The following is a 27,521-nucleotide window of genomic DNA, read 5'->3' on the forward strand; positions in this document are numbered from 1 at the left end:
AACCAAGGTACAGCACCGCAATGATTCAAGGGCCATCAAAACACCTTACCCAAAACAACAGGGAAAATCAAGAATAAGGCCTCCCCCACTATAGAGAAGAAGCATCCGTAATATCAGACCCTCTGGAGTCGCCGAAAGGCTGCGCAGCAAACATGTAGTAAGAATACCAGCCCTCTTACACGTACCTACTAGGTACCTACTTTACCTACCTTTCATGTACCTTGACACCCACAGTCAATCCCTAAAATGAACAGGGTACCTCGTACTCTTACTCTTTCCGTAGCGCCCGTACTCGTACCCCGTACTTTTTCTCTCTTTCGGTATTATACTAGTAACGCTCTCTCTCTCTCTTGCTGACCTCCCACCAATTTTTTTTTTCTTCTTCCCTCCCTCCGACTTGTTCCCCCGAGATACTCAATTCTACATCGTAAAAACCAGCATGCCTGTTGCAAAGTATTAAAAAACAGCGCCTCGTCCGCCACCTCTTTTGCTTCCTCCTTTTCTTCTTTCCTTGTCCCGTTACAAATCCAAATCTCCTCATCTTTCTTTCTACAATCATTCATCTCTGTTCCTTGTTCACGAGCTTTCTCTCAATAATACAATCCGAGGCCTCGTCTGATCATCCCTTCGTCTAATTCGCACACCTTGCATCCCGTCCCACATCTTCGCCTTGCAAGTACCCCGCCCGTACCCTCCCATATAACCCACCGCTGCATAGTACCTACAGGAAACCTGCCAATTACACAACACCAAAAAATTGCCAAACTGGGAGCCATGTTCCCGATCGGAGCCTCGGCCAGATCCTGTGTGGCCATCACCCGCAGCAACACGCGACTCACCACCAGCCTCGGCTACTCTGTTGCTGCTGCCGCGTCTTTTTCTTCTTCCTCTTCAGCACTCTTATCCTCAGCTTCAACATCACCATCTTCTTCATCATCATCATCATCATCAAGACGTCCATCATCCCTCACGTCTCGTGCTCCCACCCTCTCCCATGTCCGATACAGCTCCCACTCCCCCATGGGCTCCCAGTCCGGCCCTGCCCGCAAAAAGGTCACCATGAGCACCATCAAGTCGCTCTACCAAAAGGGCGAGCCCATCGCCATGATCACTGCCCACGACTTCCCCAGCGCCTACGTCGCCGACCAGAACGGCATCGACATGATCCTCGTGGGCGACAGCCTGGCCATGGTGGCGCTGGGCATGGAAGACACCAACGAGGTCGAGGTCGAGGACATGCTGCTCCACTGCCGATCAGTAGCCCGAGCCGCCAAGAGCGCCTTCACCGTGAGTCTATACTCTTTTATCTTTCTGCGACCCCTCAATCCCCCGGACTGACAGCAGTTGCATATAGGTTGGGGATCTTCCCATGGGCTCGTATGAAATCTCGCCCGAGCAAGCCCTGGCCACAGCCATCCGCTTCGTCAAGCAGGGCAAGGCCCAGAGTGTCAAGCTCGAGGGCGGCAAGGAGTTTGCTCCCACCATTCGCAAAATCACCTCCGCCGGCATCCCAGTCCTTGCCCACATTGGCCTCACGCCCCAGCGCCAGAACGCTCTGGGAGGCTTCCGCGTCCAGGGCAAGACCTCTGCCGGCGCCATGAGAGTCCTGGAAGACGCCCTCGCCGTGCAGGAAGCAGGCGCCTTTGCCGTGGTCCTCGAAGCCGTCCCCGCCGAGGTCGCTGCCCTCATTACCCAGAAGCTGTCCATCCCCACCATTGGCATCGGCGCTGGTAATGGCTGCTCGGGCCAGGTGCTTGTTCAGATCGACCTGACTGGCAACTTTCCACCGGGCAGGTTCATGCCCAAGTTTGTCAAGAAGTATGGCGACATCTGGGGCGAGGCGGCCCGGGCTGTCGTGGCCTACCGGGACGAGGTCAAGAGCAAGCAGTTTCCTGCTCCTGAGCACACGTATCCGATGCCTGCGGAAGAGTTTGAGGCGTTTGCCAAGGCCGCAAAGGACCTGTGAGGGTGACGCCGAGCATGAGAAATTTGGAGCAGTGGCGTTTGTTTGGTTGCGTTGATGGAACCCTCATCCTGGCCCTGTTTGACTAGTCCATTTAGATTGTGCTTCCCTAATTCCGCGCAAGCATGTAGCGGCGTTTTGTTTGAGTTTCTGAGCGAAGCCGGGAGGAGGAGGGATCCGAAAAGTAGGATGGGCTGATATAGAAGGATACCACTGCGTTAGATAGCACTTCAAAGCTTATCTTTGTCTTTTTCTTGTCTCTCTCTCTCTCTCTCTCGTCTGTCAGTTGCATGTGAATTCATCCAAATGCCGGAGTGATGGAATAGGCCACAACCAGCTGATCATGAGCATTCTTGAAGCACTATTCCCACCAAGTCAGTCCCCTCATCCATCCATCTATCCATCATCTCTCTCACCTCCATCATAACATAATGAAAGAAGCCAATGAAACCTGGGGAAAAAAAACTCACCTGGTGCAAATTCCCAACAACCTCATCCAACGACGGCGCAAACGCACTATTCACATACAAAAACACGCTCTCCGTCTCCTTGCACCGCAGCTTGCGCCTCAGGTACCGCACCACCTCCTCAAACTTGCGCCCCGCCGAGATCTTGCACACGTCCTGCTGCAGCGCCGGCGCCGACCCCACGGCCTTGAACTTGACGACGACCTTGCTGTGCGCGGGGAACAGCTCGCCCGCGCTGGCCAGGGCCGCCGTCGCATCGCGCGGGAGGTCCGCGAGCATCACGGACGCGCTGAGGGTGAGGGGGATCTCGGGCGAGGCCGCGCCGCTGTTGCGGTTGCTGGTGGTGCTGGAGGAGTTGTTATTGTTGCTGTTGCTGTTGCTGTCGTTTCCGTTGTTGTTGTTGCTGCTGTTGGTGATGTCGGCGTCTTCTGGGGAGGCGAGGGGAGGCGAGGAGGAGGAGGAGGGTGATGGCGGGGATGTAAAGTCGGGGGGATCCATGGCTGCTGTAGTCGAGCGTGCTTGGAACGGCTGGGCTTGGGGTATTGAGAGAGATCTTGTTGTAGTCTCAAAATAGATGTGAAGCCTTGTGAGTGTGTAGGTGGCAATGAGCTATAGCGGCAGAGCCGTTGGTTGAGGGTTCGGTGTGTGAGGAGATATCATAGGCAAGCCCCAGATCTGCGTGAGATGACAGAGCTCGTCACATGTGGCAGCTTGTCTTGATAGCACCGTGCGCATACAGTGCGATCATTCTCACAACCACTACTACTACCACTCAAACATCACCAGGACATGCAAGCAAAATGTACAGGCCTCAAGGGTCAGCAACTCATTCCAACACGTTCCCAATTAGCTCCTGCTTGTTCTGCCTCTACTGCTACCTAGATCTATCGCCAAAATGCTATCTCAAGTCATAAATACCGGTCCGTCCCGTGCACCGAGCAGACGCCCCGGACCAATCGTTGCTTATACACTTCGTGAATTGTAACATGCCAGCTACAACATACATGGATCTGACACAATCCCAATCCCAATCCAGTCCCGTCCCGTCCGCGCCTCTGAGCCCTCTCGCTCCATCAAAGCATCAAACATCCTCCCACTTTCTCTCCCCAGTCTCCAACTGCTGCTCTCGCCTCGTCTCATCCCTGTTCGTCCCTTCATTAGTCCCAATCTGCGTCATACGCAGAGCGCTCCGATCCCCGCCGTCGAATGTCCATACCACGTTCATCTTCATCTTCGCCAAACATCCTTCCAGCCACCAAAAGCCAATTGATCCTTCCACCTGAGAGAAGAAAAAACGGTCGAGTTTGAAATGAAAACGCCTCCTGCTATGTATGCGAGTTCAAAATGCCAATCATGCCGGCGATTGTGCCAGGAAAACAGAGCCTCATGCTGAGTCGTTATATTCGAAATGGAAAAAAAAAGAAGGGGGCATCCCTGAAAGAAAGAACAAGAAAGTCCAAAAAGGGGCAAAGCTCAGGTCGGGCACGTATTGACAAAGGTGCCACTGAGCTACGCCATGCAAGTCCGGTTGAGATGCATGGGGGAAACAAATCAAAGTCAAGCCTGGTGCTTGGTTCCCACGGCGGGCGCCCCAGGACGTGAGTCGATGTTTATGGTGACCAAAGATTTCTGCAAAGTGTCGAGAAGTGGCATAAGGAATGCGATAGCCAACGCAATCGGGGCAAGACAGTGGGATCCAATGCGTGGCAGCATGGTCTCTAACTGGAAAAGATCACACAAGAGAAAAGAAAAACGCTATGCAGTTACCATTCTCCGTCGGATTCGTCAGAAGCGGCAGAGTATTTCGGTATGCGCTTGAGCTGCGCAAGAAGAGCATCCAGCTCGATCCAGTTGTCGTCATTCTCCGCAAACTTGCGGTGCTTGCGGGACAAGATGTGCTGTTGAACGAAACATGTCAGTCAGTCGTGTGAGTTTTGCAGAGGCAGCAATGCAAAACATACCTCGTCAAAGTCGCGGAACTTGTCCTGGCAGTTCTCGCAGTAGCCTGGCTTCAAGTCTCGCTTGCTCTTAAGCTGCTGCGTAGGTGCCTTCTTTTCCGCCTTCTGGACATCGTCTTCCTGGCCCTGGATGGTCTTGGACGTCGTTCGGCTCAGCGACCGGCTGGACGCAACCTCAGCCGGAACCTCTGCAGGGCGGCGCGACGCATCGTGCGAAGCCGGATGGGTCATTTGCAAAACTTTCCTCTGCAGCCCATGAACCTCCTTGCTGGTTCCGGCCTTTGCGCCGTTGATGCCGGACGTCGACGAGATCATCTGTGAGCGAATGGCCGACGTGATGGTGTTCTGGATACCAGAGGCCACAGGCTCTCCTCCAAACGTGCGGCCCCCTTCGGCTCGGCTGGTAAAGGCATTCTGGGTCGATGGTGCCGGCGGCTTCGCGAAAGTGGCCTTGATCGGCTGGAACGTCTCCGCCGCGACACTGGCACGAACTCGGTTGTGAGCTTCTTCCATCTCTGTCAAGGTGCGCTTCCCAGTCACCGGCTTCATGGGCGGGACCTCGGGAGCTTTGAGAATCTGGACAGACTCTTCCTTGGCCGCCAAGCGCGCCTTTTCCCGCTCGCGTGCTTTGCGGTACTCCTTCTCGGCGGCGTCCACTTCCTCGACGAAGGGACAGCGCCCGTTTCCGACGCTGCGGAATTGGGGCCATTCACCATCGGTCTTGTTCGCCACCTTGGCGTACTCACGAACCATGATGGGCTTTTGCCTCTCATCCATGTCCCAGATGTAGAGATACGGGCCCTTGAAATACGTCAGCTCACGAGTGGTGGCGGTCGGGTCACGATCAGAAGGTCCGTTGATACGCTCGTTGTGAAGGAGCTGGAACAGGTTGGGCTCGTGAGAGCTCTTGGTGCCGTAATGGCTCCTCGAGCTCGCGGATCGAGACCCATAGCTTTGGGTTTCAGACTCGAGCAGGACTGCGAGCATGCTCTGAAACTTATCAAGAGACCAGATTTTCTTTCCCATGTCTCGAGCCTTGTGCAGCACATCGTTGTTGCGAGCCGCCTTGCGTTTCGCGGGATCGTTCACCTGTGAGGGCGCAGAAGAGGCCTGGCGAAAATCAAACAGCAGCCTTCGCCTGGCAGCCGTGTTCCTGTCTAGAAGAGACGGGTTGATGGTCTGGGGCTGCTCCTGGGGCTCCTGTTCCTCAGACACCTCAGGCTCGGCACCTCCAGCTGCTGGCTTCTCAGGTGGGATCGCTCGAGTCGTGACGACATGAGTAACCTCGATTGAGAAGAAGGGCTCTTGACGCTGTTTACAAGAGATCGACGGTCAGCATGAAGATCACTCAAAAAAAGGGATGCCGGCGTGGCAAGGACGTACAGCTCCAAGATATGTCACCCTCTTGGTCAGCTTTGCGCGTATGTCATCTGGTATACTCTCAAAGTAAAAGACCATTTTGGGGAACTTGGCCCGGTGGTGCTTTTTCCACACCTCCTTCTCCGTGTCAACATCCTGCACGCCTCTGGTTGTCGAAGCCGTGGCAGCTTTGGCAGCTCGATCCCTGACGACGGGCCGCGGCGCAGCATTGGGGTTGCGAGGAATCACAATGTGTGCCGGAGGGCGGGTCAGCTTCGACGGCGACCGGACGGGCTTCTGAGCGCCGTTCTCCAAGGCCTGCTTCTTGACCGGCGGCGGCTGCCCATAGGGCTCTTCGCGTTGGACCGTGGCAAAGGGCCGCTTGGGCTTGACGAAGCCGGCGAGGAGCGAAGGAGCGCGCAGAGGCGAGTTGGCGACGTTTGGATTGCTGGCGAGAGGAGCCCGTTTAGAAGACATGGCGGGAGCGGACGCCTTGGAGGACGCAGAGACTGGCAGCGAGACGGTGGCCATGTATGAGTGCGAGTGCGAGTGCGGGAGCCTCTCGGATCAGCATGCCCCGGCTTATGCTCTCGACAGACGAGCAAGACAGGGAGCAGCCAAGGAGGGGCTGGGGGGTAAAGAGGGAGAGAGGTGACGAGAGAGCACGCGACGAGGCTGGAAGCTGCACGTCTCAGAGATACAACGGCGGCGGAGGGAAAAGAGCAGGTAAAAAGGATGCTAAAGGGCCCTAGAGCGACATTGGAAGATCCAGCAGCCACTGGGGAGGAGGCCAGGCGGGCTGGAGAGCTTGTCGAAAGGCTTGTCGAGGCCTTTTTCTCGCTCTCGTGGCGGACAAAGAAATGCGGATTTGCGTGTGTGCGGGAAAGAAATGGATCGGATTGAGTGAGGCGTGCCTTTGAAAGGTCCAGAGAGTGTTGATGGAGCCTTCGCGCTTGGCAAAACAGCGCTTGCCCGTTTAGGGCCACCCTGCTCAAAACACGCTTGGGCCCGCTCGATGCACGGCAACCGCAAATATTATCACAGCAATCACAATAGTATCACAGGGTAAGTACTAAGGTAGCTATGAAAAACAAACAAATAGTTGAGGCTTGAGAAGCCATCTCGATGTAGGTAAGGGGAGGATTGAGAATATGAGAAGGAACAGTTATGGCTTGTATTGTGTTGACATACATAGGTACCTATGTGAAGCTTGGGCTAACAGAATTAAAGTTGGGAGCTCGTTTTGGTTCTGAGTCTCTCATATCTGAGTTTGCAACTATATAAGTTGGCAGCAATTCAATCCATTGACCAATGATACAACCAACAGAAACCTCCAGGTAAATCGACTTTGCGAGAAAAGGATACAAAATCCAGCCAGTAAAGCTCGTAATCAAGGGCCTACCCAAGGTACATCAATTTGCACTTCCATGGCCCTTTCAGCGTTTCATCTCACATATAACCTCGTTGCTACATTCGTACGATACGCTCAGGGCATCCTCTTCCAAGCCAAAGTAAACAACAACTGCGACGCGCTGCAGAAGCTTTTAGCGGGGGCAGCAGCAGAACCAACCCAGCCCCTCGACAGACCCCTGCACAAGTGCTTGTACCGTCCAAGTACACCCGACACTCACTTCCTGCTGCAGCACCACTTGGTCTTAGTATTGATTAGCGACAGTATGCACGACGCGCCGTGGACCGTCTCGTAGTGTACCTCTGGGGTACTTGTTGTCAGTCCTGCCGCCTTACCTCATCAAGACCTGCGCCATCGCTGCCAATGCCGTCCATTTCATTTTATCGCTGCTTACATAACCCGCCTGAGTCCAATCCATCACCACCACCCTCAAACATTCGAGTTTGATTCAGAGCCATGAGCCGTCCTCCCTGAAGTACTTCGAGGGCAAACAGATTCGGTGGACAAAACGCTGTTTATGACGGAATGAGGTGAATTGACAAAGCTTCGTCATTTTGACAAGCAGTAACAGATCCCGCAAACAAGTGGAGTACGTACCAGGAAGAACAAAAGAGGCAAAAAAAAAAAAAAAAGACATTTGTTGGATCATGAGCTTGGCTCTCAACTGCTTCTCAAACTCATCATATATCGCACCCATAAAATGAAGCTCCCTCAACCATCATTACGAAGCCTCGTGCTTCCGCCTCACAAGCTGCCGTTACACCACCAACGACGCAGCATCTCTCAAGTCATCTCTCACATCAATCGCTCAAATCGATCATCACCATCCTCTTACATCCCCCCCCCTCGACGATGCTACAGCTCAGTGATATCCGCAGCCGACCTCCAGTTCGGCCAGCCCGTCCATGAGACTCATCCACACATTCTCAAGGCCGGCGAGAGTAAGTTGTCCCTCTCATTCTCACAAAACCCTCATCCTATCCTTGTTCCCCTCTGCCCTCCCAAGAAACTGTCCCTCTCTCTCTCTCTCTCTCTCTCGCTGGGCTCATCTCCTTCACAACACTCAAGCAAAACCAAACAGCTCATTATCAGACTGACACGCACCGCAACACACAACCAGTAACCCCCGGCATCACCGCCCAAGAATACGCCGACCGCCGCGCCGCCCTCGCCGACGCCCTCCCCCTCGGCAGCTCCGCCATCCTGCACGCCGCGCCGCTGCAGTACAAGTCGGGCGCCGTCTTCCACCCGTACCGCCAGGAAACCAACTTCCTCTACCTCACCGGCTGGGACGAGCCCGATGCCGTGGCCGTGATCGAAAAGACGGGCCCCCAGTGGGGGGACTACCTCTTCCGCATGTTCGTCAAGCCAAAGAACCCGCGCGAGGAGCAGTGGTCCGGCTACCGCAACGGCGTCCAGGCCGCCCAGGACGTGTGGAACGCCGACGAGGCCTGGTCCATCGACTCGCTCGAGGCCGTCCTCCCAAAGCTCCTCAAGCCCGCCAAGCTCATCTACACCGACGTCTCCGCCGAGTCCGCAAAGACCCAGCACAGCTCCTCCCTGTGGCGCTTCATCACCGGCGCCACCTCCTCGTCCTCGTCCTCGTCCTCGTCCACCACCGGCAACCGCCCGCTCCACCCCGTCATGAACAAGCTCCGCGCCGTCAAGAGTCCCGCCGAAGTCGCCAACATGCGCGCCGCGGGCCGCATCTCCGGCCGCGCCATCACGGACGCCATGCGCCGCCCCTGGACCAGGGAAAAGGACCTGCACGCCTTCCTCGACTACGAGTTCACGCGCAACGGCTGCGACGGACCGGCCTACATCCCCGTCGTCGCCGGCGGCCCGCGCGCAAACTGCATCCACTACACGGTCAACAACCAGGTCCTGCGGGGCGAGGAGCTCATCCTCGTCGACGCCGGCGGCCAGCACGGCACCTACATCACCGACATCTCCCGCACCTGGCCCGCGTCGGGAAAGTTCTCCCCCGCCCAGCGCGACCTCTACGAGGCCGTCCTCAAGGTCCAGCGCACCAGCGTCTCCCTGTGCCGCGAGTCGGCGCGCATGTCCCTCGAGGACATCCACGGCGTCACCGTCCGCGGCCTGCTCGACCAGCTCAAGGCCATTGGCTTCACCAACCTCACGTCGTATAACATCAACGAGCTGTTTCCGCACCACGTCGGCCACTATATCGGCTTGGACGTGCATGATTGTCCGGGCTACAGCAGGAGGGAGATTCTCAAGAGGGGGCACTGCGTCACGGTCGAGCCGGGCGTCTACGTCCCTGACGATGAGCGCTGGCCGAAGCATTTCAGGGGCATGGGGGTCAGGATCGAGGACAGTATCTGCGTGGATGAGGATGCGCCGTATATCCTTACCACGGAGGCTGTGAAGGAGGTTGTGGATATCGAAGCATTGAGGGACTGAGCGGGGAGGCTCATGTACGACTATCTACCCAGGGGCTGCCATCTATGGGCTTGTATATCATGTGGGAGCGTCTTATATATAGAGGCTCTGAATGTAAATGTTTCGAATGCTAGTATTCTCTTCCCGTCCCTCGGCAGCGGTAGTCATTGGAATATCCATCTTATGTCTGCAACGAACATGATCATGCAAAACATCATTCTGCTGAAGCCTTGGAGGATGGGTTTCAGAATACATGTACTCTTGCCAACATCGCCCACATAACCGCGACGGAAACACGGCACTCACATATATTCTGTTCACAAGCAGCCAAATTCAAAGACAAAAGGTTAGAGACTTAAAGTTGCCCACCAAGGCAAAACGGCGCCTCGCATGCTCATGTATTATGCACAACTCCCAAGTGTAACCGAGCAATTGCTCCTTTCTTTCCCGTCTCTCAAACCCCAGTTAAAAGATGTGTTTCATCTCTATCAATCAAGAACCGTCAAATCTATCCCCTTATGCCTCCAAAAAGCGCAAATCTCCCCATGTCATGGCTCTCCTCATCAAGAAACAACCTTCCTTCGCTTCCCTAGGTTTGCATTGCCCTAACGTGTTTTGTTCCGCTTTTCATCTCGTCCCATTTTCCCATACATATGAATAAAAAAAAGAAAACACAAAGAACCGCCCATGCCCCAGTTACAAACCCCTTGTATCTGGGTTTTCATGCCGTGTTTGTTTGCGAAAGAAAGAACACAAATAAATAAAAGAACACCATAAAGAAAAAACAAGGCCACCGTAACGCCGAAGTAGTGTGAGAGGTGTGTGGTAGCAGGCGGCAGAGACGATCTAGAAAGATGTGGTGGTGATGGTGGTGGTGGCGATGAGATGGTCAAATGCCTGCCTGGAGCGAGAAGCTCGTTGAGATGCTTCCCACTGAAATCGAAAGGAAACGCAAAGATCCGTCATTTTCATGCAGTCGTCGAAGAAACAATATGTACAAGCTAGGACAAAATTGATACAAGAGATCAACAGAATCCTCTCGGGTCGAAGAGCGTCATGCTATGGCTGGGCATGATGTCGACTCTCATCGAGTTGTTGAGAAGTGCTTCGAAGGCTTGCAGTCGTCGCATAAGCTGCTTATGCTCCGTCATGATATCCTTGTTGCGTTGCTCGAGCTGATGAATGTATTCAGTCGCTTTTGTCAATACGGTGCCCTATAGGATCAGAGTCAGTGATGCCGTCTTCACGAGTCACTGACAAGATGGGGCATGCTGTTTTCCAACTCACCTTGCTCACTTTGGCAATGCCCTGCGCAGCGTCCGGCTCCCCTTCAGCCACCTGCTGCAGCGCCGGCACCGCATTTCGCAGCTCGGTAATCTTGTCCTTGAGATTGGTTCGATACTTGCGCTCAACGTCGTTGTGCGCCATGCGGTCGGCGGACTTGACCTTTTCTTTGCCGATGCTGCTCGTCTCCGAAAGCGTGCTGGGCCGCTTTGTGGGCACCGTCTTCGGCGGCGTCTCGACCTTGGGCTGCTTGTGTTTCAATTCCCGACTCTGCGAGAGGGGGGATGCGCTCGTGTCGGCCGAGTTGTTCCTCTGGTACATGCCCATATGGCTCAGCCCCTGTTTCGGAGCGCCGAAGCCGAAGCCAAACTCCTGGCTTATGCTGGGCTGCATCGTAGATCCGAAGCCCATGTTGAACCGGCTGGGGTTGACGTAGGACGCCAATCTGCCGGGGCCCATGGCGATTTCGAGCAGTCGGCGGCGCTCGTCCGGCGTGAGGGTGTAATTGGTGCCCTGCGGAATCGGGTCCCAGGAATCGCTAGTCATGCGCCTCGGGATCTCGTCGCCCATGACGGCGCTGGGCTGGACGCCTTGCTGAGGCTTCTCCCAGCCCATCGACGGCGTGGAGAAGAGACTCCTGGATGACTGAGCTTCGGTCGAGGGCAGCGTGCCAAGCTTGGACAGCTGGTCATTGATGTTGATGTTGTCGAACATCTCGTCGTCTTCGGACAGAGAGTGGTCAAAGGCGCTGTCGTCGAGAAAGTCTTCTTCTCTGAAGGGGGCGGTGGGATTGGCGTAGAGACCGCTGCCCAGTCCCGGCGTCATGTTTGTGGAAGCTCTTAATGTCGCAATGTGTTAGAGAGCGGGAAACACCAGATTGGCGGTTCAGGAGCGCAGCTCACCTTGGCTGGTTGGCCGTGTTGTACTGTTTGGAAAAGTCAATCTCGAAGCTGCCAAACTTGTCGGCATCCTCGTCAAACTGAAGCCATGAATCGATCGAATCCAGCGCCGAGTGCGGCGACTCGACCTTTATCCGCTTGGCATCGGGGCCCTCCTTGGTCTGGGAGAGCATCGACTGCAGGGGATTGCGGCCAGAGTACTGCGGCATCTGAGAGAAGTTCATGTCGCCCAGGCCGCCGCTGTTGCCGCCGCTATTGCTATTGCTATTGCTATTGCTGCCGCCGGCGGGGGCATACGAGGCGACTGCGGATGCCGAGGCAGCGGTTGTGAAGTTGAACATGTCCATGGCGGGCGCGCGAGGCGACGACGTCCAGGCCGAGCGCTGGACGGTCGAGGGAGGCGTGATGGCCGAGGCTGGGGGGCCGAGAGTTCGCTCGGGCAGGGCGACGAGGGGTCCGGGTCCTGACGACGAGGAAATGTCGAGGGCTTGTGCCATGCGGCTGCAGACACAGGGTTGTCGGAATATGTGCTGGGGGTGAAGGGGGACCCAAACCGGGTGGCGTAGAGGAATGCGCGCCGAAAGGCTAATGGCAGCCACAGATCGGGTTCGGCGGCGTCTGGGGGGTTGCAGACGGAGGAGGAAGAGCGCGATAATAGGTAGAAGATGTCAAGAGGAGAAAGGGAAGAATTCCAGATGCAGATGAGCAAGAGACACCACGATTGAATACCTATCACGAAGGAGGTGAGGTAGCGAGCCGAGGTGGTTATGGAGGGATACGATGCTCGGATCAGGGGGGTTCAAGACGAGGTAAGGTAGATAGCGCACAGCTCTGCCGCAGATGTAGATGCAAAAAGAGGTCAATGCGAGTGCAGGCGGAGACGTAGAAGTAGAAGTAGAAGTAGATGCCGGCAAGATAGGCCGACGGATGCAGATGCAAAATTGGAAGTCAATGGATAGTGATGGTGCTTCTGTGCATGCACAGGTGAGACAGGGCAGGGTACCGAGCAGCAAGAGTGGGAGGTAGTACCCAGCAAGTACCGTTCGATATCAATGCTACAGGATCGATATTGGGAACCTAGACCCGGGTCTGGGTCTGGAGCTGCGGTGCCAGAGCATCACGGGTAATATACAGGGTCGACCAGTTTCAGCATTAGCACCTCGCAGAGGCAGGCCAAGCTCCGGGTGGCTGTTCGGGCAACGCCGCGACGGCTGCGATTCCGAAGCCTGAGGGAACGGCGCTGCAAGCAGCTCAGATCCAGCCCAGCCCAGCCCAGCCCAGCCGGCAGCGCAAGACGCACAGCAGCACCACAGCCCGTCGAGCACCAGCGACGAGGATCCCGCTCCAGGGACCGGTGCCATCCAGGCAAGGCCCCGGCGCTAGGGACCCGCGGTGTCGCCAGTCAGGCCATTCAAGAGAGCTGCTGCTCTTGCTGGGTAAGGTAGTGGCTGTTTCGGCGGGTGCTTCGCAGCTCTCCGATGCTTCTCTTTGCGTTTCCGGCATGGGGAGCCTTTGTTGGGATGTCCTCCTGCCCTCCTGTCCTCTGCCCTCTGCCTCCGCCCCGTAGGCACGTCGAATAGGCATGTCTCGGCTGTGTCTTCTGGCCTAGCTAGAGCTCAGCGCAACGAACCCAGATGACCCTTTTCCACCTCGGCGAGAGCCGGGACGGCGGCGTCTGTGAGCCAGAATGGCCTGTCATTTGCCGTCTGCGTGGGTATCGAGCAGCCCGCATGGCGAATTGCAGGCGCGCCTGGGCGAGCAAAAATGAAAATTTTCGACGTGCGCGCGTCCAGGATAAGGATAGTTCTCTGGGCCAGTGTCTGCGGCTGTTGATGAAAATGGCCTGACTTTCCGCGGAGCCGTGGCGCCCTCCTCCAACCCCCCTGGCGAATGACAAGAGTGGCTGTCTTGCCGGGCCACAGCGCTGGTTGTCTTAGCTGGCCGAGCAGAGGGAGCAGAGCACCTCAGCCAAGAAGAGAGGAGAAGAGAGCGGAGAGGGGAGAAGGGGGGGGGACCCTGCGCCATGGGATGCCATGCATGTGGGAAGAATGCAAGAATTGGCTGCTCAGACATCGTATGATTCCCCAAGGCTCCAAGGGCCAAAGGAACAGCACCGCGCGCCGCTGATTGGCCAGCCCGCCGCCCGCCGTCGGTGTCGATGGGCTTATTGCTACCCCGTTAGGCAAGGCGGCGCCCGAGATGAGGCGACTTTCTGCTCTGCTCTTTGCTCTTGCTGCTCGTTTGCTGCGCTTCGGGGAATAAAAAAGGACGAGCATGAGGGAAAAGTGGCCGCATTTATCAGGAGATATTTGGACGGATCCGGCGCAAACGAACCTGGGCAGATGGGCAGCAGCAACCGGCAGCTACGCAGCTGCGGCTCCTGCTCCAGACTCCCCGCGGCCGGCTGCTCTTGCCATCTCCACGAACGTACGGGGAACAGCTGCTGCTTAAGTATTTTTCAGCTTTCGCTCCCCTTTCTGCCCGTCTTCACCATCTGTCGAGCTCTGATATGATCAGGTCTCGCCACCATCGAATAGCATAGCAAGATACAAGACGAGGGATGGCCTCAGTCGCGATTATGGGCCCATTTCCACTCACTGCTGACAGTGCGGCAGATGGCGACCAACGAAGGCCAGTGATGCAGCAGCGTCTATCTACCTATCTAGGAGGAAAGGAAAGGAAAGGAGAGAAAAAAAGGAGCAGGGGCCTTGTGTGACCTTGTGGTGGCACACGAGTGCGTGCGTTTGATGCGCTGAGGTTGAACAATCAAAATGTCCGGACCAAGCACCACATACATACCTTGGGCCCCAGATCCTCGGCTCGCTTCTCATGACCCCGTGGCTACTACGATCAAAGGAGGGCAATCACACAACTGGGCGCTTCTGCGTTGTCAGACAGCAGCAATGGATGGGCGTTTGTTCAAGCTGATGAGCAAGACGCTGTGTGGCCAAACAAGCCTGAATCCATTCCCGCCGGTCTCCAGTATACCTGGGGCCATGTGACGGTCTCTTTCGCTGTCCCCCTTTCTCTCTCTCGTCGTGGCGACTATCAATGGGTTCCATGCAGAATCTAGGCCCAATGTCGTGGCATCTCCGAGCTTCGTCGAGCCTATATTTGCCCAGTTACACGGACCGAGCTGCGTCGGTGGTCACCCAGAGCCCCGTTGGACCCGACGGAACCAGCTGCTTCTACGCGTATGCGGATCGAGATGACTTCTCGGGCAATGGCCTATCGTGCTGCCTCTCTCTCGCTCTCTCTGTCTCCTAGATCTGCATATACGGGCACAGGAACTAACATTAGTCGACCCTCGACAACTCCACAACACCAACTCCGAACGGCGAGCACTGCCTGTGGATGGACCAAGATGTTCCCCGCAGCATAATATACAGACTACGAGGACACGAGTGTCTAGTGCTGAGGGCTTCCAATCAACGGCCTCTGTCACTTGGACGCCGCATAAGAAATGTCTCCCAGGATACGATGTGTCGAACATGGATATGACAACTTATCTCCTCCTCGGCTACCACTTTGGGATTCCGCTCCTTTCAGATTGCCGCCCAACGATGCCTCCCACGTGCAGTTCGATCTGTGCCGAGGCTGCTTCCAGATGGCAATATCAAAGAGTGGCGAATACCGTATCGACCAGCCACCACCCCTGAAGAGACCCGGCGCGGAGTCTGAGCTCCAGAATGCTTGTTTGAGAGCAATATTGGTTACCATGTCAAGCATGCCATATATGTAATAGATCACAGAATGCGTACAGTAGGTCACTTGGCAACTCTTTTCCAAGTCACAGCTGCAGGATGTGGCCGGTAAAAGCGGCAGTCAACTTGGCTTGTAGACTTTGTCAGATTCAACCAAAGTAAATTGCCTGTTGCTACAGCAGGGCAACAAGCTTGTCTATCCAGAGTTAACAAACGCCAAAGAACCTCCGTAGACCCCATGAACCCCCTATTCGATGCCTGAAGCCATGGTATCTCATCACACTTGCTATCGTATCAGCCGCCGACATCATCATGCCGAATAAGATCTTCACATATTATTCCCCCACAATATGCAAATCAGAGGATATCCAAACCTCTTTGCGTCGTCTCGCCCAAGAGAATCCGATTGCTATTCGAAATTGCTTCTCGACTCGGGACCAACTGCTCGTCAAGGAACCCCCCTCCACTATACTGCGAAATCCAGAGACCTCACTTCGCAACGAAAGGCTTGGGCAGCGTCTTCCGACGGAGGCAGTCGCTGCACTCCTGCGGCTCGTAGATGATGTCGTGCGCGGCCGACGTCCCTTTGCATCCATTGAACAGCTTCTCACACCACCGGATCTGAAAGTACCCGATGTGGCCGCAAGACCACTGCTTGTCCACCTGCACGCACATGTCCCTCCCAGTCTCTCCCGGTTACGCCCCCGTAAATCCCGGCCTCCCGTCCCGGCGACCTGGCCGTGGCCCCCCCGGGGGGCGGAGCAGCAGCAATGGCCTCAGCTCCGAGTTTTCTGCAGGAGTGGAGTGATCTTGAGGAGCGGCGGCACCAATGAATGAGCTTTTCGTTCCCGTCTGTAACAATGCTTGTGTGTGCCGAAAGATGAAAAGGGGGGCCGGGAATAAATCATGGATATGGCCTCTTGCGAGTTTCACAGGGGCCTCACTTGCCAAGTCGACGAGGCTCGGTGTCCTTTCTTTGCTCGCCGCAGAGATGTTCTCGTGACGCCGGTTGTCTTCATGACTTGATAGGTCTGGCCCGGGGTATAAGCATAAAGGGGGACCCGCAAAAATAGTCGGTGTCCCTAAGAGGCCATGCCCTCCCGATAACCAGCAGTTCTTTGCACGCGCAATCCCAAAGTATCAGATAGTAAGCCTATTGTTCAGGGCGTCAAGGACAGCGGCTGACAACGCCCGGCACGCCACCCGTGGATGAGCGAGAAGGGGAAAGAGGAAACAAGGAAGAAAACAAAGACAGGCAGAGGCTGGCTCAAGGGCGAAAGCGGAGAGACAACTTCGGTGAGCCAGGGTTTACACGCATGCCGCCGACACTATGACTTTTCAGGGCTTCGCCTAGACCCTCCACTTCACGGCGGCATCGAATCGAAATATCCCCCCCACTTGCCCATGGCAATGACTAGTCATACCCGTGTCGAATGCGGATACGACATAGGTATGTATTATCGAGGAACCTAGGTATTGCTAGCACTGACAACATGGCGTTACTTGCTTTCGAGGCCCTCAGGTTTCCGTCCGACAAATGACCTGGTGCCTTTCCGAGAGTCTTTGACCGTTGACGCGGCAGAGCAAAAAGACTCTCTGACCGAGCGCCGTTCCTGGAATCCCACGCTTTCCGCCCTGTCACCGTTCAGCAGGCAGTTACGGAACTCAAGACCAGGGATACAAGTATGAGCTCTGTCAGCTGTCATAGGAGGGCCATTGGCCGGAAAAGCTTCTCCGCCTGACCGTTCTGCGGCGAGGAGCAACTGACCAATGATAGACTGGCGAGGCATCCCAATGCCGTAACGCCCCTGCAGGATGCCAACCCCGCCCTGCATCTCGACAAACGACGTCTGTCCAGCGTCAGCCCTGAGACTAGACGTGCTATCAGTGACATCTCACGGCATGAGATCCATCATTTGAAGAAGCAAACGCCTTGCCGCCCAACAGACCCCGTGGTTTGGCTGGCCTAATTTCCCACTCTCGGTCGGTTCGTTCTTCATGAGTAACGGGGAGGAAAACGAACTCAAGAGTCTTTCCGTGGAGAACCTATATCATACCTCCAAGAGAATTGGCGCCGGCACGAACGATGGCGCTGTTCGATATTGAGAAGTGGTCTATAAATTCAGCCACAATCATCATGGGCTTGCTAACTCTGTCTTTCGCCCTCCGCTACACGTCAGGGAGAAAGCTGCATCCAAGCGAGCCAACGGTGGTCCAGCCATGGATTCCCGTCATAGGCCATCTGCTGGGCATGGTGGTGTATGGCGGTCGCTACATCAAGCGCCTTGGGTTAGGTTTGGATCCAGCCTTCGACGAATGAAGAGGGCTAATGGTTCTGTCAGGCTATGCTATCCACAAGAGCCAATCCTGACTCTGCCAGTGCCGGGCTCTCGAATATATGTCGTTACAGAGCCTTCGTTAGCCGCTAGTGTCCAGCGCAACACCAAGACATTGTCAATGACGCCTCTGCTGCCCGAGATAACCAAGCGGGTTCTTGGACTGGATCAGAAAACATACCATGTAATCAGTCAGAACCTGGATCCAGAACCGGGGGAGCCACGGGGATTCTTTGCCGACGTCCATGACTTGGTGTATACCTCATTTGGGCCAGGTGACTATGTGAATGCGTTAAGCTGTGAGGCCGTGCAGGAGTTATGCTTTCAGCTGCTCGAGACAATCGACGTGACAACTGACGCCACGGGCTCGGTACCTGGCCCGGTTGATCTTTTGGCCTGGGTCCGTCATATGGTCACCGTCGGCACCGCAAAGGCGTTCTTTGGGCCTCATAATCCCATTGCCGAAGAGCCTGACCTGGCGCATGATTTTTGGGCATTCGATCATGGCCTCGGGGGTTTGCTTATCGGAATCTTCCCATCCCTCACAGTTCCCAAGGCATATGCCGGCCGTGAGAGACTGACAGCGGCGTTCCGCAAGTATCTCGAAGCCGGCTATCTGGAAGAGGCCACATCAATCGTCAAGGGCAGAGCGCGGATCGAGAAGGAATATGGCATGAGTACCGACATGACGGCCCGCTCGGCGCTGTCGTTTCTATTCGCAGGCATCGTAAACGCTACAACGACGACGTTCTGGGTAGCATTGAGGATTTTTGCGAACGAAATCCTTCTTGCTCGAGTGCGTCAGGAAATTCGCCAAGCGCTCGAAGTCAGTTGCCAGCGCTCGGGACCAGATACGCTGAGCATCACAGCAGTTAAAGAAACATGCACAACACTACTTGCCGTCTACCGAGAATGCCTACGCGTCGGGTCGGAAAATTTCTCTGTGCGGATGATCAAGGAGGATACGATGCTGGCTGACAGGTACTTCCTCAAGAAGGGCGCTGTTGTTCAGATCTCTGGCGGGGCCATCCATGGAAGGAGCACGATCTGGGGCCAAGACGTTGATGAGTTCAACCCCGACAGGTTCCTCAGGCAGAAGGGCAAAGGCCATGGCTTTCATCCAGCGGCGTTTAGGGGGTTTGGCGGCGGGAAGACGCTGTGCCCTGGCCGCGAATTTGCCACGAATGAGATTCTGGCGTTCGTCGCCATATTTATCCATGGAGTTGACTGGGTGGCCCCTGATGGGGGAAGGCTTTCTGTTCCAGAGAAGAACGATCGTGTGATGCCGGTTCACGTTCTCGAGCCAGCGACCGCACCGAAGGGCATCGTCCGGCCAAGGGCGGAAGAGGTGAAGATGCTGAGTCGGCTCAAAGTGGTGATGTGAGGCGATCGAGGGCACCAGTTCTCAGTGACGAGATACTTGTGCGTTTTGCAGCTGTCAGAGATGCGCGATAGCCGTTGCTTAACGTTGATATTTCTGGGGATTTACTCCATGATTCACTGACCAGGAGGAAGCAAGTCGCAGCGATGATGCTGTGATGCTGTGATGCAACGTTTCCCATGCCACGCCATCGCGTTGATCAGGCCAGAGTGATGAGGTCAGAGCCAGTTTCAAATCAGTCAGTGACAGGGAGTCTCCGAAAGGGTAGATAAGGAAGGAGCGCCGGGCCGTTGTGCACCCGCTTGCCTGTGGCAGGTGCAACTGACAGCCGCTGGCGTGAAAAGGCAGGCACGAGCGCGATGCTTTCCCAATGCCCAAGTTCACCGTGTTTGTGCCTCTTCTCCTTGTTTCCACCATGATTTGCGCAAGACACAGAGCTGCCAAACACACTGTCGGAATCAAGTGGGAGAACCCTCACAGAGTCCATGCACAACATAACGAGGCACCAGCAGCTCCTCCTTGCGCCGCCGCTCTAACGCAATCAATACAAGGTTCCGCCCGCGATTCGTTTCCGCGCTCGCCCAAAACCTTGATGACCAGGCAAAGCCACAGATCTGGCTATAAGAACCCGACTCGAGCCTGAATCAAGGGCAGAAATCGCAAGAAGACACATCCCTCGTGAGCGTTCACAGTCTGCAACTCATCTCAGGGGTTGCGTGACTGTCGGTTCCGAGATAATGATATCAACCATGGCGTTCATTATACGGACCTTGCAAATCGCCCTCTTTCTCCCCATTGGAACCTTGGGCTTCTCATGGGGAGGCAGTAAGGGAAGAAACAGTAAGTTGCAGTTCACACCCGTCATACAATTGCAGACGTCGGATGTACGCTGACTTGTCTCTAGAACTCGTGAATTCCGCCGGCTTGCCGTTGTCTATGAGCGACTCAGCGAGCAGCCACAGGTTCGATAACTCGGAGCTGCCTGCCATGTATGCCACTGCGCTCAACGAGCTTCAGGAGCTGGAATCAGAACCCCTCTGTCATCGTACTGCGGCCCTTCTTCTGGTGAACAACTGTCAACTGCTCGATGGCCGGGATGAGGCAACGATCATGACCGACACTGGACGAGCTGCTCGTGATTTTATCGATTCATATGCTGCAAGCTTGGCTATATGCGACCTGGAAAGGGGTAACTTCATTATTCCATCCTCCTGTTCCAAGTTCCAAGAGTCGGTCTTGGCTAGAATGCCTCCACCAAACAAGCCTCATCTCCACGTAACGACACTCGAGATTGATGCCTGTCTCGAGGGCCTGGCACAGTCGGACTCAGCCTGGAATACTTGGGTGAGCTACCGCCACAAGGCTTTGCGATTCTGCGAGGCAGCTCGCGCGGACAACGAAAAGGGTCGGGTTATCAGTGATATCTAGCTACATTGGAATAGCGACACAGCTAACACGATCCCAGACCAAAACATCCGAGTCCACCAAAGGCTGACGAGCATTCTCGCCAAGCTGACCACTCAGCTCGAAGAAGAGATGGAGGAGCGGCTTCGATCGATGAACCACATGTTTCAAGAAGCCGGGGCTACTATGGAGAGTCTAAAGCCTCGGATGAAGGACCTGCAAGATGGCATCATTCAGCTGGATGCACTTTTCAAGGATCAAATCGTCCACAACGTGCAGGTAAGGAATGGACTTTATGAATAGAATGGCGCTCAAGTCAGCCGCTGACAGAACTTACAGCAATCGGCGGACTTTGTCACTCACGGACTTGACGACGCAAGGCAACTACAAACGCTACTGGCCATGCTGGTTGGGGTGGCGCAGAAGCAGAATCGCGAATTGGCAACTTCTCACGAGGCCTCTTTACAAGAGGTTACTCTACGAATCACTAGCGAGGTTGATGTCATACTGGCAGCGCTGGCTGCAGCAGTTGCCTCGTCTACTTCTTTGCGCCGAGAGATTGTAGGTTACATTGGCACATGGAGTTTTGCCTTGCTGACCGTGTTTGGCTAGGAGATCTCGCAGTCCGCCGCTGCAGCTGTTGCATTGAGACAGGAGAAGATTGAGACGGTGAGTTGCCCGCGTTGACAGGTCCCATACTGGAAGGAGGCAAAGGAAGCACGAATCACTGATGCAAACTCGATAGGGCATGCAAAAGCTCGAAGGCCTAGCCGACTCTTTGCTGGTCAAGCACAAAGCCCATAAGGAACGGCTTAACAATGCTCAGCAAACAGCTTCGGAGTTGATGGACATTCTCGATGCAGCCTCAACCACGGCCGTTACTCTCCGCAGCTCCATTTACAACAGCTTTGGTTGGGGGTCTTGGTGGCCTTATGTCTTTTGCCCACTCACGTCTTTGGTCGTCGGCTCGTACGGACTGCCACCTTCCGCGATGAGAAATGTTGTACTCATCGGTCTCGGTGAGTGAGACTAAAGTGGTATCGCGGACGCTGATTGAAGTACTGACAGCCGCCAACTATTTAGGAGAGATGGCCGGCTTGGGTGTATCCATCGCCAAACATTACGGAAACGATATTTACACGGCCTTTACGCCTACCAACAAGCCACCTGTTCGAATGGATTCCAATTCGACTGCAGCATCAGACGAGGATAATTACGCTAGAGATTCGTTTAGGCATGCCCATATTCACCAAATCAAGCTCAACGAGGTCGCATAAGCTTGGTTAAGAGAAAGTTATACGTAAAAAACTATATGGTTGCTGTTTACGTCAGCAAGGGATATCAAGGGATATTGGGATCATGGTATATGGGACATTGAGACTCTGGCGTTGGCGTTTTCGATTTAGTATTTCCGTGGAGGTTCCAGGCAAGTTTTACCAACGGTTATTGAGACGGAGTTTTATGGGTTAAGAGGGAGGCAAGCATCTAGGGTCGTCGTGGGCAGTGGGCAACACAGCCAAGATCATCCCCAGATAGCTAATTATAGCCAGGCTTCCGATCTGTTCCGTATGATGATGATAGACTCCAGCCTCTGAGCGGGCAGTTGAGTGTAATCACTCCGTGGTAGTATATGGAGAATGGGTAACACGGAACGGCGTCTGAAGCTGTTAGCTCTGAACCTGACTCGAGCCTCCGCGAAGATTTGATAAGAGAAACGATTCAACACAGCTAGCGACCGAGTTGTAGTTCGCGGGGTTCATAAGCAGCCGCGCAATTGGACAGCCGCGACGCCTTCTCCGCAGCCTATGTCATCTCGGTCGCCGGTTTTCGGTGGCCCATTATCTGGGGAATCTCTGATTTAGTAGGCATGATTATCAAGAGAGGGCAATATTGAATGGACGGAGCCTTTTAGCCTTGGGCTGAAAACGGGTCGATAAGAATTTAAAGGAGGAGGAGGAAGCAAGACACCTTTGTGGTCTTTTCTCTTGAACCTGCGTCTTCTTGCCGAGAAAAGGTGTGCTTGTGTAACGTCTGTTGTGGTCAATTGAATCAAAAGGAGAAGAAGAGAAGACAAGATGGCGTCGAATTTGAAGATTGCGCTGATTCAGCTGTACTCCAAGGTGAGTTTGAGAGCTCTTTTGCTTGGTTTGGGTTGGGCGCCTTCCAGCCTCAGCCTCGGCAACTCTTCTGCAGCTTCCCATGCCACCAGCAGGTCCCTTGCTTTTGCAGCTGCCCTTCTGCCCCTGCTATCCTCTCACCTGCGCAAAAAGAAGAAGAAAAAGCGATGAAGCTTCAAGGTCAATTCACAGAGGGCTAACTAACCTTGTCTACGACATGTGTGTTTAGCCGCTCGACATCGCCGGCAACTTTGCCCGCGCCGAGTCGTACATCCGCAAAGCCGCCTCCCAGGGCGCCCACCTCGCCGTCCTGCCGGAATACCACCTCTCGTCCTGGAAGCCCGAGAGCAAGATCCTCCTCGCCGCGGCGAAGGAGTCGGCGCCGTACCTCGCGCGGTACCAGGCGCTGGCCAAGGAGCTGGGCATCGCGATTGCGCCCGGCACGATCCTGGAGCCGATCGCCGCGGCCGAAGACGACGAGAGCGGTCACGATGCAGCGTCCGGAGCGACAACAGAGAAGACTGAAGGCATCGCCAACGCGGCGTACTTTATCGGGCCGGACGGCGCGCTGCTGGGGCGGTACCAGAAGAAGAACCTGTGGCATCCGGAGAGGGCGCACCTGACGGCCGACGGGCTGACGCCTCACCGGGCGTTTGACACGCCGTGGGGACGCATGGGGCTGATTATCTGCTGGGACCTGGCCTTTCCCGAGGCGTGTCGCGCGCTGGTCGCCGACGGGGCGAGGTTCGTCATTTGTCCTACCTTTTGGCTCAACAGCGATGGCGGGGACATTGGCGCCGAGGTGAATCCCGAGTGCGAGCGCTTGTTTCTTGAGAATGTTGCGGTTGCGCGGGCCTTTGAGAATACCTGCGGCTTCGTCTTCTGCAACACTGGCGCGCCGCTGGGCAGCGGGACGAGCGGGAAAGATGAGGAGGGCACCGAGTTCATTGGGCTGACGCAGGTTGCGATGCCGCTGCAGGGCGCGCTGGGGAAGCTGGGCGTTGAGGAGGCGATGAGCGTGGTGGATGTGGATGGCAAGGTGTTGGACATTGCGGAGGAGGTGTACAAGGTGAGGGCGGACATTGCGACGGAGGGGTGGCATTATGCGCATACTTTGTGTAAGAGGGAGTGATGGCGCTTTCGAGAGGGATCGAGATGGATCATTGTAAGTCTGTATATATATATGGATATATGTGGATGTGGATGTATACACTGGTCGCCAACGAGAGGTTCATGAAAAGATGACTGTGAGTGATGGATCGTTACATCTCCCATGGACAGTCTCTCCGCATGAATGAGAAACATGTGAAACGCATGAATTTCCTCCGCTCCTTTTCGCCCTTATTCCTCGCAAGATGAAACCGGCCGAAAGAGCACAAAAACATAGGGGACACGCACTATATCGTGGCCCTCATAATAACGAAACAATAAAGGCGTAGAAAGAAAGAGAACGCTCGAGGCTCCCCCCCTAGGCCCGCAGCCCCCTCTCCATCTCCTGCTCCGCCAGCGCCACCTCCCTTAGAAACTTCCTGCGCAGCTCGACCCTCGCCTCGCCGTGCTTGTGCAGGAGCCGATCCAGCATCTTCTGCGCCTTCTCCTTGCGCCGACGTCCCTCGGGATCGTCCCCCGGCATGCGCTCCAGCCCGCCGACGCGGACGACGTACCTCAGCTGGGAGTCGTCGCGGTCCGTCCAGATGCCCTCGTAGTTGTCTGGGACGCCGCGGCCGGCCCGGAGGCTCTCTATGACAATGTCCATGACCTCGCCGGGGGTCATGGTGGTGCGGCGCATGGCCTCGATGATTTCGTGTTTCTTATAGCCCCGGCTAAGGTAGTCCTTTTTGCATCTCCTAAACTCCTCCTTGTTCTCCTCAACATTTGCCTCAACATCCTGTTCGTCTGGGTTGCTTGGGCCGGTTGCCTCTTGTCGCAACTGCTGCGGCCGCTGCTCCTGTCCATTGTCCGGCTGTTGTTGTGGTGTGCGGCCTCGGTCTTGTTCGTGTGCCTGCCGCTCATCTCGTCGTTGCCTTTCATCTCGTTGCTGCTCTTCCTGCTGCTGCTCTTCCTGCTGCTGCTCTTCCTGCTGCTGCTCTTCCTGCTGCTGCTCTTCCTGCTGCTGCTCTTCCTGCTGCTGCTCTTCCTGCTGCTGCTCTTCCTGCTGCTGCTCTTCCTGCTGCTGCTCTTCCTGCTGCTGCTGTTGTTGTTGTCGCTGCTCCTGTTGTTGTTGTTGGCGCTGCTGTTGGCGCCGTCTTTCCAACTCCTCCCTCAGTTGGCTTCTTCGCTGTTCCCGAGAACGCGGCGACTGAGCCTCTTCGAAAGAGGCCGGTAGCGTGCGTTTCTTGGGCGGCCTTCTTATCGGCGTATACGTAGACGGGACTCCCTCTTGTATGGTTTCGAGTCGTCCATCGTTTCTCTGGCCGAGGCGTGCTGCCGTTGGACTAAAGTAGAGAGTAGGGGTTTCGGCATGTTCGGGGTTCACGACCAATTCAGTCTCGCTCCGCAGTTGTTGAGAGGGGGTCGTGTCAAACGATTCTTCGGCGGGTGGTTGTTGTCGAGGAGTCCTTTGCGACGGCTCTCCAGTCTCCGCTTGTTCTTCGTCTGTGATCCTCTGCAGATTACCTGGTGCCGATAACGGTGCAGACAGACGCGCAGTGGTCCTCAGCTTGTCCTCGGGGGTCATCGGAATCTCCGTATGCATCGTCCGCCTCCGCTTGGGCATTCTTTCTGGCGTTGACGGCCGCTCATCCGGCAACCTCTTTCTCGAGTTTGACTCGCCGGGACCGCTCACCTTGGAAGACAATACGCGATTATGCTGGGAGGACTGTGGTGTTGTCGAGTTGTTGGCAGTTTCTTCGTCTCCGGAAACAACTCTATCTTCTTCCGTAATGTCCTCGTCAGGATCTTCCTCGTTGTCTTCGAAGCTCATCATGGCCTCTACAAAGTCTCCAAGGTAGCGATTGTAGCTTGACTCCAACAAGCCAGCGGTGACTTCCTTGCGTTGAGAGCGGCCAAGGCCCACGGCTTCCGCCACCTGCTTCCAGTCCACCTCATCTAGGGGGACAGACTGCGCGCTGACAGCTTGATACAGGTCAAACAGGTCGACCTCGTGATCCTCAATCACGCATCTTGTGTGCAGCCTCTTGTCGTTGGCTTCGCAGTAGTCCCGGAGGTCGCTGAAGAACTGATCCCTTTCCGAGAATGATGACGGGCCCCCATCAATGCTAACATCATCGTCTTGTGTGTCTTCCTCTTCCTGTTGGTCTTCCGGCTCTGCTCCAGCCTCTTCTTGTCCGCGATCGTGGGCTTCGTGTTCTCCTTGGCGTTCATTTTCCACTGCCTCTTGTTCCTCGAAAGCGGCTGACTCGTCCAAGCCAGCTGCATCGTGGTATTGAGATGTCCCTTCTTCAACTGCATCGCCACTTGGTTCATGAACCGCGTCTTCCGTGCGGTTTCTCCCAGGAGGACGTGTCGGGGATAGTGCCTCTGGGCGCAGAGCTGCTTCGCTTGTGGAAACTCTAGAAACTCTAGGTGAGGGCTGGGTACGATTCCGAGAAGGTTCCCTGCCCGCGCTGGAGTCAGCATTAGCCCGAGGGGCCTGCGGCCGTTCCTCCCGTTGGTGTATCCTGGTGGTGTGTTCCGCAGTAGTCGGTGCGTTGTGCGAGTTCACATTAGCCAGTCTCGCCAACCGCTTCAGTTCTTCATCCGATTTGAAGGACAAGGCCTTCACCCAACGAGCCCTCCACGACTGCCAAGGATGATGGGGATACTAGGCTTGGTTAGTTTGCCTTGTTTGAAAAGGGGAGCGGTGAGCCAAGTGATGCGGACATACCTCGTCTTCCAGCTTCATGTACAGTACATTGCCAGCCGTGTTGATGCCCTCCTTAAGGACATACTTGGCAATGAGGGCGTCGTCGTGCGTCGTGAATGGCGTCCGAGTCTTCCTGGCATGAGGCCCTGCGAGAATCGACCGACGCGCAGTGGAAGCACTGGGAACCTGTCCGTTGAGGTACTTGTCTTCCACCTGGATGATGCCTGCGTTGACAGAGTCCGTGATGAACTTCCACGAGTACGATTCTGGCGGCGAGTTCTTCTTGGCGTGGTCCGCGATGAGCATGTCTGCGTCTTTCTCACGAGGGACCACAACGCCGCCATTGCTCTGGGAGAGACGAGAAAAGAGGATCAGCAGCTGCTTCGGCGGCTTGTAAGACAATATATATCTACGTACCTCGATCTTTTCGATGATGCTGGACCGTTGAGGAACGCTGACAGAAACCCAGAACTTGATGCCTCCAAAGATGTTGCCTCCCGACCCTGTCACTCCGTCATACGTGATATGCGATGCCATGGCAATCGATTGTCGCGCACTGTTTTTGAGCGTAGTTCTTTTGTCGCGTTCACCCTCAGCTGATCGAGTTGAATATGATTTTCCATGCGCCCATCAAAGCATGCTCGAGTGAATGAAGAGTGTCGTTGCGCTGGCAAGTTTCGTTGACGGCAATTGTTGTGAGTTTGAGTGCGACAGTCTCGGTACCTTTCTTTGAGATGACGCAGAGCGGGAAGGAGAAGGACGAAGTACAAGGAGCGGAACTCGCCTCCAACAGCACAGAATAATCTGACTGCGGAATTGTCATATATCAATGATATACCTCACTCATTCTCTCACGATATTCCTTCCCTTTCATCATCGTTTCGCATCATTGATGCTCTCAAAAGCCATTCACCAATCCATGAGATGAGACGCGTGCTCAAGGTCGCGCAGTCACGTGGCTGCCATGGCCGAGGGGGTAGAACTTACTAGTACTTCCCCAAGCTTCGCTTCGGACTAGGCAACTATCGGG

At 55.3% G+C, this 27,521-nt stretch overlaps 8 protein-coding genes across 8 annotated transcripts; 5 read left to right on the plus strand and 3 right to left on the minus strand.

Moving 5' to 3' along the window:
* Positions 1–793: 793 nt before the first annotated feature.
* Positions 794–2,740, plus strand: TRIREDRAFT_50159 (uncharacterized protein). Its single transcript, XM_006967159.1, has 3 exons — positions 794–1,287; positions 1,355–2,051; positions 2,524–2,740. The coding sequence occupies exons 1-2, from the start codon at positions 1,021–1,023 to the stop codon at positions 1,964–1,966; spliced, it is 879 nt and encodes a 292-aa protein (XP_006967221.1). The 5' UTR covers positions 794–1,020; the 3' UTR covers positions 1,967–2,051; positions 2,524–2,740.
* A 1,453-nt stretch (positions 2,741–4,193) lies between these two features.
* TRIREDRAFT_65671 (uncharacterized protein) lies at positions 4,194–6,224 on the minus strand (the record flags this gene model as incomplete). The annotated part of the gene is made up of 3 exons (XM_006967244.1): positions 4,194–4,328; positions 4,392–5,699; positions 5,772–6,224. 3 exons carry the CDS (start codon positions 6,222–6,224, stop codon positions 4,194–4,196), a joined length of 1,896 nt encoding a protein of 631 aa, XP_006967306.1.
* A 1,805-nt stretch (positions 6,225–8,029) lies between these two features.
* On the plus strand, positions 8,030–9,576 carry TRIREDRAFT_29108 (prolidase-like protein; the record flags this gene model as incomplete). Its single annotated transcript, XM_006967109.1, has 2 exons — positions 8,030–8,099; positions 8,279–9,576. Coding segments are annotated over 2 exons (1,368 nt in total), but the record flags the coding sequence as incomplete, so codon positions are not given.
* Positions 9,577–9,920: 344 nt separating this feature from the next.
* TRIREDRAFT_122879 (uncharacterized protein) lies at positions 9,921–12,241 on the minus strand (the record flags this gene model as incomplete). The annotated part of the gene is made up of 3 exons (XM_006967245.1): positions 9,921–10,736; positions 10,849–11,683; positions 11,748–12,241. 3 exons carry the CDS (start codon positions 12,239–12,241, stop codon positions 10,587–10,589), a joined length of 1,479 nt encoding a protein of 492 aa, XP_006967307.1. The 3' UTR covers positions 9,921–10,586.
* A 5,344-nt stretch (positions 12,242–17,585) lies between these two features.
* Positions 17,586–19,168, plus strand: TRIREDRAFT_65360 (uncharacterized protein; the record flags this gene model as incomplete). Its single annotated transcript, XM_006967160.1, has 2 exons — positions 17,586–17,737; positions 17,791–19,168. The coding sequence occupies 2 exons, from the start codon at positions 17,586–17,588 to the stop codon at positions 19,166–19,168; spliced, it is 1,530 nt and encodes a 509-aa protein (XP_006967222.1).
* Positions 19,169–20,152: 984 nt separating this feature from the next.
* TRIREDRAFT_65286 (uncharacterized protein) lies at positions 20,153–21,596 on the plus strand (the record flags this gene model as incomplete). Its single annotated transcript, XM_006967161.1, has 5 exons — positions 20,153–20,570; positions 20,631–20,848; positions 20,909–21,130; positions 21,182–21,238; positions 21,315–21,596. The coding sequence occupies 5 exons, from the start codon at positions 20,153–20,155 to the stop codon at positions 21,594–21,596; spliced, it is 1,197 nt and encodes a 398-aa protein (XP_006967223.1).
* A 1,048-nt stretch (positions 21,597–22,644) lies between these two features.
* TRIREDRAFT_4843 (uncharacterized protein) lies at positions 22,645–23,818 on the plus strand (the record flags this gene model as incomplete). Its single annotated transcript, XM_006967082.1, has 2 exons — positions 22,645–22,689; positions 22,916–23,818. The coding sequence occupies 2 exons, from the start codon at positions 22,645–22,647 to the stop codon at positions 23,816–23,818; spliced, it is 948 nt and encodes a 315-aa protein (XP_006967144.1).
* A 336-nt stretch (positions 23,819–24,154) lies between these two features.
* TRIREDRAFT_109512 (uncharacterized protein) lies at positions 24,155–27,028 on the minus strand (the record flags this gene model as incomplete). The annotated part of the gene is made up of 4 exons (XM_006967246.1): positions 24,155–25,871; positions 25,910–26,058; positions 26,513–26,839; positions 26,909–27,028. 4 exons carry the CDS (start codon positions 27,026–27,028, stop codon positions 24,155–24,157), a joined length of 2,313 nt encoding a protein of 770 aa, XP_006967308.1.
* Between the last annotated feature and the right edge of the window lie 493 nt (positions 27,029–27,521).

This window comes from Trichoderma reesei, assembly GCF_000167675.1.
Source record: "Trichoderma reesei QM6a unplaced genomic scaffold TRIREscaffold_16, whole genome shotgun sequence".
Lineage (NCBI taxonomy): Eukaryota > Fungi > Ascomycota > Sordariomycetes > Hypocreales > Hypocreaceae > Trichoderma > Trichoderma reesei.